At 38.0% G+C, this 11,865-nt stretch overlaps 1 protein-coding gene across 9 annotated transcripts in view; it reads right to left on the bottom strand.

Moving 5' to 3' along the window:
- Positions 1–263: 263 nt before the first annotated feature.
- Positions 264–11,865, bottom strand: part of MEF2D (myocyte enhancer factor 2D) — a 383,277-nt gene continuing 371,675 nt past the window's right edge. For all 9 annotated transcript variants that reach the window (XM_069218042.1, XM_069218035.1, XM_069218039.1 and 6 more), the window contains one exon: positions 264–11,188. In XM_069218042.1, the coding sequence (XP_069074143.1) occupies positions 10,870–11,188 (319 nt within the window). In that variant the 3' untranslated portion in view covers positions 264–10,869. The remainder of the gene's footprint in view (positions 11,189–11,865) is intronic.

Genomic DNA, 11,865 nt, shown 5'->3' with positions numbered 1-11,865 from the left:
CGGGCAGCTTACTCATATTCTATGGGATTTAGATTTTGGCGGACGGGCTATCCATCACCGTTATGACAGAGTAACCAGCCCGCCAAGTTCTAAATCAGGCCCTAGATGTTTTGCCTTTGAGAAAATCCTGTGAAATGTACTGTTGCTGTTATAAACTAAAATTGTTTGTTTATTGTTTTCAGGACACAAGCACAAGCATCATCACGCACTTTGGAAGCAGTGCACACAAACCTTCATAAAAAAAAAGACGCAGGCAAAACAAATATCAGAAACGTGTATTTTTTAATAGTAAACCTCTTTACAACAAATATAGTGAAAGAGCTTCCAAACAAAATTCATAAAGAACTTCATGTTTTCTTTCTCTTATCGTGTAATATACAATAATGCATCACCATACAGCACAAAAAAGGAAATATTGAAACAGACGCCTCACACACGTGCTGCTAATGGGGGGGGGGGGACAGGAAGAGGAAAAAGAGCAGGTATGAGAGATCAGAGCTCTTTGGGTTTGAATAATCAAGGTTAGTGGGGCAGTGTTGAAGGGACGGGGCGAGGAATGCAAATAAGGGAAGAGTGAGAACTCATCCACATGGGAGCTCCTGAGGAGATCTTAAAGTGGAAGGATACACAAAGAAGAAGGTATACAGTCTCAGCTGTCATTGACTTCAACTGGTCTCGCCTTGGCAAGAATGGGTTATCTTTGGCACCCAGAGGCCTTTGCATCCTAGGACAAGGGCCAACCAAGGACCTGCTGAAGTCACACTCCCCTCCCCTGTCCCTTAGTTTATCTTCTCCACCTAGTGGATGGCCACTATCCTGCTCTGACAAACATTGGTGGAAACGCCTGGCTGTCCTGCACATGCACATAATTTCCACAAGGGTACACTGTTTAAATGGCCTGCTTGATTTTTCATTAAACGTGTACACACATGTAAAAGCCATATGCATGCACGCAGATTATCAGAATTCCACCCTTGACCCGTCACACCCCTGGTTCACACGTTGTGATAAACTCACATAAAAAGGGCAGAAAGTAGGGTAAAAATATATATATATATATTTATAATACATAGTGTATATTTTTAAATCGCCTTTTAGAACAATAAATAACTAGTGGGAAGTGCACACTCTCCTTTTGTACATTTGACATTTTACCAAATATGAGTCCAGAAGCGAGAAATGGGTGGCAACATCACCCTTTTCTACTTCCACCCCAAGCACTAATTCTCTATGTGTCCAACATTTTACTAAACAGATTATGTTTTAATCTACTATAGTGCATACATGTTTTTTATTTTTTTTTGTTATTGTACACAAGATCTTTGCACGTAGCCCAGAGAACTCTACCCAAATGTCAGAACCCAAAAACGACCATGAGATATATTTAAACAGCCAAAAGCAAACATGGCAGATACTGTGTAGAAACAAAATGCAGGGACATTGTTATCATCCAGATAGGCATATGTTTGTGATGTGAGCACTGGAGTTTAAGTTAACTCACTGCAAAGTGTAAGAAAGACAGAGTTAGGGACCAGAAACAATTAGATACCGTCATTATACGTGGATATGTGCACACCTCACTGTCCAGGGCAACACCGGAACGTTAACCTTTTAAACATGACCCATTCATTTCTAAGTCCTCTGGCATGGTGTACTTTTTTTGCCACTGTACTTCGTCTGTGAAACTGAGGTAACCATACTGAAATTTACAGAAGACACAGGTGAGGACACATTTGTTTAACCCTCCGGTATCTCAAATCTGTGACTGAGTGGATCATGGAAATCTGAAGGCAAAACTAAATAAGAAAAGGTAAAATTATGAAAAAAGGTATTGGCGTGGGATTCTGGAAGAGGACAGTATACCTGCAGCAGTCATAAAACGTATACGCTTCTGACTTTAGATGCTGCATTAGCTCAAGTAAAAGATGCCTTTGTTGATCAAGTGAACACTACAGATATACTATATGATACTGCAGCTGGAGTCATTATCCAGGGTCGGAACCAAAACTCCTAGTTTTATAGAGATACACAAAAGGTACTCTTTGGTTGAGGGCTCTATTTCTACTGTTAAATTAAGTCACGGCACTGAAAAAAAAACAAAGCTACCACCCAATGGCAACATTTTTGTGATATGAATTTTTCTAATATTCTTACGTTTTGAATCCCTGGTTTCTTGCTGCACCATACAGTTCACGTTTTAATTTCCCCAATGCATTTTAGGACACTTATTGGATCTTAAAAGTAAATGCAAAGAAAATTAAAGCTCTGAACACAATTTTTAGATTTCAAAACCCTGTCAGGCTTTTGAATATTTTGAAATCTTGAAATAATATTAATTGAGTCTATGACAGGAAGGCAAACCTGGAAAATGAAGCACATGGCAAAACACAAATCATGAAAGAACACAGATAAAATATTTGAAAGGTGAAAAAGATACTACACAAATGTTTTAAATAAAAAGTTAAGATTTTTTTCAATTAATTTCTGTCTAAGCAACAGATGACCCCAAACGTCTTTTCATTCAACGAAAAGTGAATGGGTATATATTTACGCTGCTAATATATTATGGTAGGCACCTGTAAACTTTACATTTTGCTTGGCTGCAGTATTTCTTTTAGACTTATTTATGTTGTTCCACCTCCCTTAATCAGTTAATATGTGTTTGCTTACTCTGAACAACCATCGTTTTCAGGCAAAAGGGTAAGGGGGATTTCTTCTTTAATACTTTGCCTTAGAAGGGGAGCTTGTTCACATTCAACTTATACCTTTCCTTGGTTATTGGATTTGCTATTGTATATATTTCCGTTATTTGTGATATCTTAAAAATGTATTCTGCTGTATTATAGAAAGGTCACGCCCGGACAATGGCATTGCAAGTAGTTAACCCAAAGCAAACTGTGCTGACGGATCTACAAAAAAAGTATACTTCAAAGGGATCTCTTTGTGGGCTATTCCCCCTATCATATTGTTGAAAATGATTGTTAATTTGGGGAGCTATCCATTGAGGCAATTTGTATCTTGCATCAGTGGTTTTAACTATACGTGGTCTACAGATTTGACTTTCTTTTTACTGTCAGCCTCTGACACTGACAATGATGGTGCATCCCTGTAATCAGTAATAAACATAAAAGTCACAAAACAATTGCATTTCAACAAACTATGATATCTGTCTCCAGTTAAATTAAGTGGAATTTCACTGGATATGAAAGCAACACTTCTGTTTTTGACTGTATACACATTTCTAGTATTACGTTGTGATTTTTTTCATTTTCATTACAAAAAAGCTGCATTAAACTTAGTTAACTGTGTGGGTTTGGTACAATAGCAATACTCTGATCACTGAGAACGAGTATTGTGCTCCATGGGGGGCATAGCTCAGTGGGAAAGGTTCTGATATTGTGAGGGCAAATATGTGGTGTCAGAATATGGGGAACGTCAAACTTTCTATTTTTCAAGAGAAATTACTTTCAGTTCCATTTCACAGGAGGACGTATATTACAAGAGAAATAGGGTGGAACTGTAAACATTTTTTCACAAAAAACAGAACAGAAACATTAGCTCTCCAATGATAATTAATCCTCCTCTTTTTTCCCTGTGGGACACTTTTCAAAACATCCATGGTACTTTCAAATGGGAGGGGCATCACACTTCTCTAGTCCTTCACCATCCAGGTGTTAATTTAACCTTAATATATTCTTTTATATCAGTGATATAGAATTATGGGGGCAAGGGAAAGTGGTGAGAAGGGAAAATAACAGTGATTAAACAACAAAAGCTGTACAGTTCAAAGTCAGTATTATTACAATATACTCTGACAAAAATATAATTTCATTTCATATCAATACAACAAAAAACAGTTTCCTGTACTGTTACCATTGCTAACATATCGAAACTTGCTATATACAAGTAGCCAGGTAAATACTACAATAGAGAGAGAGAGTGAAAGAGTGGAGGGGCAGGAGAAAGAAATTGGATCAAGACAAAACTGCAAGAGAAAAACTTCTATACAACTGAGCATTGCTTCAGACATGTGGATGGCAAAGGAACCAGAAAGAGGTAGGTGAGAGGACTGCAACTGCCTCAAAGAGTGTTTAAAGGATGGGTGAGGAGAAAAAATGAAAAAATGTGAAGCAAATAATGGAAGAGGAAGAGCAGAAGTATAGCACACCTCCTTTGGTTTTCTCACGTACCTGGCAGCTATGGCTAAGGGGACTTCATGCATTTGCTAGCTGACTTCAACCCAAGTTTTGATGTTTGAATTGTAGATAAGCATTTGCAATGTACTCACTGGCATATGTGTAAATGGCACAGAGCCTTGATATATCTTCTATTTGCAGCCTTTTTGCTTTGTTTCTAAATTGGCCAGTTCATTGTAAAAAGTGTAATCTCCAACAGTGGCAATTTAAGCCTTGGCAGTGAACTGGCATAACATCTGATTATTTAAATGAAAAACACGGACTGAAAACAAGAAAATGAGACCCACATTTTCAGTATGAAGAAACATAATGAAAATGTTATAAATGGGAGCTGCACTTACATACAATGTGAACTCTCCCAAAAAATCAAGTGGAATATCAAATTAGAGAAGTCAACATTTTGGATTGAATGCTTGTTCTCTAAACTAAACATCAAAACATGACTTTTAGCTAATACTCAAACTAATCGGGGAGCTTGTTAAGAGAAATAAGCTGCACATTAAAAAAAGCAAACCAAAGAACTAGTAGACAATTTGAAATGCGATTTTGAGCAAGCCAAATTAGAACAAAGTGGACATGAATCAACCAACAATAAGGTTTCTTTCATGAAAATCCAATGTTCTGCCCTTTAATTTTAAAAAGATATGGGACAATTTATCCCTCACCATACCACCCATCAAAGCCTTTTCGAATGAGAAGCATTTGGTCAAAGTCATGTATGGCCATTTTCAATTTCAGGGAACCTTTCTCTGAGGATGTATTCTGAAATTATCAAAAGGGCACCAATTTCAGAAATGATGGTAACTTGATTCAAACTCTCAGGTTTAGAGGACAAACTAATGATGTCTACCAATGAAAATCACAAATTAACAATTTCCCATCTCATATCACTACATGGATTGTTATAGAAGACTTTAAAGGTAACTATTTATCAAATGTTGCAATTTCATACCTCAATATTTTGTGCAAACTGCAGCGTAACATTTAAAAACTGTCTTTCTGTAACTGAATGTAACATGTGATATATCTTTTATCAAATGGGTTCTATTAGAGTTTGTGAATTATTTTTCACAATACCATGGATGTGCAAAGAATGACACTGTATTACCTTCACAAAACAAGTGCCCGTCAGATTTGGAGGGTCACATTACAGAGAAGTATTTAACTTGGTGCTCACTAGGATTTTTTTTTAACATTTAGTAATTATTCTTCTGAGTCAAGCGCTATATGATAGTGTTTCACAAATCAGTGCAATCTACAGCAGCCATGAATCTGAAAGTAAAATCAATTTTCTACTGCTGTTTCAGAATTCGGAAGTGGCAAAACCAGTATTTTGCTGACAGTTTAACCAAGAACAAGATGGCCATTAGATTAACTTTCAGATCCAACCATGCACCTTTGTAAATGCATTAGAGGGATTTCAATGTCATATTTTGAAGGGTAACTGCAGTGACTGTTTTCGAGATATGTCTTTCTAAGTAATAATAAAGCAACAAACTGCTGCCAATTTACCTTTGCAGCACTGCATCTTGTCCAAGAACACAAAGTATATCCTCAAACCAAAATGATAGCTTCATTTTTATTGGGAGGGCAGTGATTTTTTATAATTATTTAAGGACTACAAGACCTGTCTAAACTACAAAAAAGCAGAAGCAAAATAAAATAAACACATTTGTGGGATAATTAATCTTCAAGCTCTGATGGATTATTCTAAGAGTATTTGTTTTTAACAGGGCTAACGTTACAGGATTTATAATGCTATGTAACCTAGGGTGTCTTTCCTTTTATATTGCTTACCAATGTTTAATTGGAACACTTTTTAAAGTTATGTTCACTTTTTTTGCAATTGGTTGCTTTAAATACTCATTAAGAGCTTCTGTTTCAGGATAAATATTGCACAAACAAACTTTTTGTTGACGTTTCTAAGCTCCCACAATTCAAAAGCAAAGTTTGCATTTACAGGCCGTACGCCTACTGAAGGATGAATCAGGTGGAATGGGGCGGTAAGAAACAGAGTGAGATGAGAGAAAAAGAGCAAAGGATGCCTGGGGTTGTTCGGGGATTCCACGTCTACCCTCAAGTCACACATGATCAGGATTCCATAGGCTTTAGAGGGGAAAAAGCAGAATCCGAGACTTTGGTAATTAACCACACTTTTAAAAAGCAATATACATATCAGTGCATACTTCTTTTATGAAAATATACACATTGAAACTGTATTTCATTCTCCAAAAAACAAAAAAGGAACTTTAAAAAACAAAAAGCGAACCAGCCAAACACAATATATTAGCTATTTTTGTAGTTGTTTAAATTTTAAACGCTACACGTGTCAAGGTTACACTTTTTTGTCTTTTTATATATTTATATATATATATTTTTTGTAAATGTTTCTTCATGCATCTTACACGTTTATAGCCTTTGAGAATAAATAAGCTCATTTTTCTCTCCACTCTTTTAAAAACTGCAGCATGTACTTTTGTTTTCATTTAAATCGTGCAATGTTTTGCAACACCCCTTTAAAAAATGAAACCAAGAAATAAAAACAGAAACTAAACTACACAACGCAAAATTCCAAATTAAAAAAAATGTACACAATGTAACTGTCAACAGCACAGATGAGCACAAGAAATAAAATAAAAATACAGAAAAATATTTATATAGGTAAAAACAAGGGTGTTTGTTTCTTAGATTGTCATTCTTCTTGCTTGTATTGAAAATTAATAAGCGTTTTAATTTAAAAGTCTGTGAAACAAAATAAACAGTTCACCAAAATGGCGAAATCAATGCCAATGCCGTCTGTCTTATCAGTGAGAGGTTGAGTCAGCTCATATTTCACAGCCATTAACAAGCCAGATGAACAATAGGGAGTTATGTACCCAACCCATTGCCATTCTCAGGACTTCAGTTTGCACTGCTGGCATTCCTTGGAATGTTTGCCGCTTGCTGCCAGTTTAATGCCATGTCCTTGTTCTCTGCGTTGATCTTAAATCATACTCTTCAAACAGTGTGCCGAGGTGCCAAGCTGATAGTCAAGGTGCCATTTTTAAATGGGCATACCCAAGTCAACCAGCTCTTGGAGTGCCCATGAATGCGAGAAAGCCTTTTCCATAGGAACCAATTGTTAATCACTGCTATACCTTCAATATCAGGCAGCTCAGATTTATGCACACTCTTCAGGTGGATAAAATGACGGCATGGTTGGTTTGTGGTTTAAAGTGTCATCTGTCCTACCAGAGACCTGCGGACGATCAAAGCTTAAACATAATGCGATCTGGTATGGTCCTCGAGTACTCTGCATGCTAAATCTTTACTGAACAAATCCTGCTATTCTGCAACACTGGTGTGAACATAAAAGAAACGGGAGAGTTTGGCATTTTACAGGCAGAAAATGGCAGCAACCTCAAACATTTCAGAGCCCTCTTATTGCTGGCAGTGTCCAGCCTTTTTGGCCAGACTCTGGCTGTGTCCAGCTAAGGACCGCAAAAGACCTTACTAACTGACAGTATCATCCTTTTTGTTAAGAGAGAGTGAATGTTTTTTTTTTAACCAGCAAGTAAAGCAATATTCCCAATCCATGTGCTTCTCATTTCCGCAACTGTCTTGCATGTGTGTGCTCGTGGTAAAACATATTGAAATACTTTTCTCAATGTTCAAATTGCAACAGTCAAAAGCACTGATATGTTTACCTAGTACTTCTCAATAAATTAATCCTGTAGCAATACGTCTACAGAGCACAAAAAACGTTATTGTTTTACACAAGTCCCTCGAGTATGTGATAAAATGTATTTTCTGCCACACAATCAGAATGACAATATGCCACTACAAGCGACAAGTTGCACATCTTGGCAAAAAAAGGATTCAGAATGACCAGGACAGTAAGGGGCCTCTAGACACCCCAAACAGTAGTAGAAGGTTAAAATAAAGATAAACTCTACTGCTATTACATAGCTGGAGATGAGCTTTATGACGACAAGCTTCAAAAACCATGTTTCATTATTAAGGGAATTTTAGGATATGCTCATTAAGAATAATTTTCAATAAAGTGACAAGTATTCATGTACTTTGCAACTGTAAGCATATTATGGAAAACCACCTTACGCTGAAAACTTGGAATGACTCCTGAGGACTACTCAACAAAAAGGCAATGACAATTCTCTTCGGTTGTACACATTTTGAAATGTGATTGAATGTATTAACCAAAATGGAGACGGTTGCATTTCAGACTGATAAATAATTAATGACCCTTTCACTTTAGTAATATTTCCTCTTTGGTTCCCACATCTTTGAATTCCAACCAAATAAAATAGACCCTCCCTCTGTGATGTAGTAAGCTATAAGTAACATAATTTGTGCTCTATAAACATAAATCTACATATAAATAAAAATATGCAAAATCACAAATAATTTCAAAGACATAGGTATGAATACACATATACTTTCTTCTTAGCATTTAAAAACTGCATGTGTTTTCTAAGATAAATTTAAAGAGAATACAGTGTTTGATGCATGTGCTGATAAATGTACCCCCTTAATACCCAGCTTTTAGATTACAGGCCTAGCAATTTGTACCAAGGCTCATAAGGAATATAAGGCTTTATTGCCACAGCGTGGTGCAGTGTACTGTTGGACTAAGTTATCACCCCCAGGCCTGCTGGTGGTTAGGAGCACACCCATTCAAGTGAACGGAAGCGGGTAGCAAGACCAGATATCACTCTAAAGTAAGTCATGCCGGTAAATAAAATCACATTGCTCTTTTCTTTTAAATGAAAACGGAGATACTGCACTAGAAATAAAGTAAACAGGCAACGTTTGCACTACATACAACTCCAGACACCACAAAGGCAGCTCGATTTGCGGATAGGTGAAGAAAAGTGCATCCATGTGGGCCCGTAATTTTAATTGTCACTGCAACTGCAATGTATACACCTGAACACTCACTCACTGTGTGCATTGCACAAATGAACAGGGTTAGCCTCACTAGAAATTTCAGATCTTTTCACTCATTTCAAACATAAAACCAGGAAAATTGTATAGACTGCAGGTCGCGAGCTAAAGGACTGGCACTTCTCTGACAGTGACCATGTGCAAAAAGCTGGTATAGGGGCCTCGCTGTATGCAAAATGTGGTTGCTTTGTTAGTTGCGCCGTCAAAACAGGAGAATGGAATGGAATGGGATCTAATGGTATCAAACGTGCTTGCAATTCTATACTGGCAATCACCAACCTTAACACCCACCCTCGAAAAATTTTGGGGAAAAAATCATAACAGCTGAATTACCTGAGAACACTGTGCCGCCGAAATAATGTCATAGGTTGCACATCCAAGGATTAGAGAAAGAAAAGAGAAATATTGGAAAGCTGATGCCAGATGTGTAAACCTCATTTTTATGCCACTTCTTAACAGTGACTTTTCAATGATGGCAATAATGATTGGTTCATGTAAATCAATGAATCTACCTATTCCTTAGAATACACCATTCCTAATATGGGTTGGCAGTCCTTATTAAGTCAGAACTGAATGGGCTGCCTTTTCGGCACCAGTAATTATGCGACCTTAAACACTACTAAGGGGCATCATACGAAGCAATATATATCTCTATGCATCCAAAGAACTTTTCCACATTAATAAAAAACAGGGCATCCAGGGCTAGGAGCAAAGTCAATGACCAGCATTATATACTTCCCATGCCCATCATGCCTCTAGGGATAAGATTTTAAAGGCTTTCCTTTCTGTACAAAAGTAGTGCTTCAGAGGTATTTTTCGCTCAATGCTCTTCGCATACAGGGTGGGGGCAAGGGAGACAAAGTCCTTATAGACAAGAGGTTGGGATTACACAAGAGATGGAAACCAGCAAGGAGGTCTGTGACTCTTTTGAGCAGTGAGGTCAATTATTGCCTCTGGTTTTTCTTTTCAGGTTATTTGGAGGGAAAGAGGCTTGTTACATACCAAGGACATCTTCAATGCAACCTGGGCTACTAGACAACTGTCTCAAACTCCAAAAATCGGACCAGGTACAGGCATGCAGATCAGTGTTGTATGCACAAGGTGAACACTGTAGCATTTTTTGTGATCTGGAAGGCACTCAGCTTAGGCTGACCATGTCCCGGGGTCATACTCAAGTGAGCCGATGGGAGGGCTTTGCGCAAGACATTGGTTGTGCAGCCATGAATCAACTCTACGTGGCTTCTGTGATTCACAGTTCACTCAAATGGTGCTTTATGTACATATGCGCCAAAGTATTTAGTATGCGACTTTCAGAATCAATTTAGAAAAATGTTGCTTGAATTCTTGATTATACTTCTCAATGCACAACCTACTGTGAGCACTTAAGATCGGAATTTAAGAAGCACCATCACAGGGACTGACTGCTTACTAAATTATTTACAAGATAAATAAAATATTGGTGTAAACCAGGATGGATAGATAGTTAGACAGATAGATAGTTTCAATTTAGCTGCTGATCACCGTGGAGCATAGTATGTCTTGCAAACATTGCCTGGTTCACTGGGGTACAAGAAACGCCTACAAAACTCTAAAGCTATTTCTCAGGCAGTATATAATATGCCCCATCCAAACCCCTCCCTCAAAGATGACGACAGCTCCCTCCCTTGCTCTCAATGCCCACTACCGCTAGGGGTAAGAGCAGTCAGCACTGATGGGGGTTGAAGGGCCATTATGTTACCCAATTGTCCAGTCGCATGCGCTTTATGGATGAGTTGTCACCATCAGACTCGGCACTTTGCCGTAGGAGTCCGAGGGCCGTGCTGTAGTCAGTACGGTTGTCATCCCGGTCATTGCCTTCGAAGGAGCTGGCATTGCTGCTGAGGCTGTCAACGGGTGAGCGCCCCATGGTCTCGAGCTTTGTCTGTTGCTGGTAGGATGAGAGTGGCGTATTGGTGTTGCGCTCCCGATTTGGTGATGGAGGCTCCTTTTTGATGCTGATGTCGGTGTTGGTGTTAACGGTCAAGGTGTGGTGCAACTGACCGCCAGATCTACAGAGCAAAAAGGATGTAGTTGCCAACCAGGTGTGAAAGAGCCGAATGATGCCGAAGAAATTGAAGAAGTGAAGTAGAGCAAATGAGAATAAGAGATTGAGTTACAGAAAGGAGAGAGGGTTGAAAAAAGAGAAAAGAAAAAATACATTAGGAGTCAAAATGCAAAGGAACATCATACAGTTGGTAATATCTGTGTGCTTATTAATGTTAAACAGTTACAATAGGATGAAGCTTGTATTAAAACATCTAGAAACTGGGCATCTGAGAAATAATTTGTCCCTTTGTGAAGCTACTTCTAGCGCACTGAATTTTCAAAGGAACTTTGTGTGATAACCACAGATCATCTGTCATAAGAATAAAGTAACGTAAATGCCACAATAGTCTGTTTTGCTGACATTCATTTGTTTTGCCCTTTTATTTTAACAAGTGCATTATAATTTGTTTGTTTTAAATTAAGAACAAAGTTGAACGCTTCAATTTCACACTGACTCCATGTTCGCACCTATTATCCGTACAGCGATGGGACTGTACATTTCATGTCAAGCTGCCAGGTGAGGAGGTAGATGAAGGATGCTTTCCTAATGTATTGTCCAAATTAGCTGGTATTATCAGACAGATGTAGAGTAATACAACATCCCATTCCTTGATCAGTTGTATCAAAGCTCCACTTAATT

Source organism: Pleurodeles waltl, chromosome 12 (genome assembly GCF_031143425.1).
Source record: "Pleurodeles waltl isolate 20211129_DDA chromosome 12, aPleWal1.hap1.20221129, whole genome shotgun sequence".
NCBI lineage: Eukaryota > Metazoa > Chordata > Amphibia > Caudata > Salamandridae > Pleurodeles > Pleurodeles waltl.
This window is presented reverse-complemented; position numbering and strand designations above follow the sequence as displayed.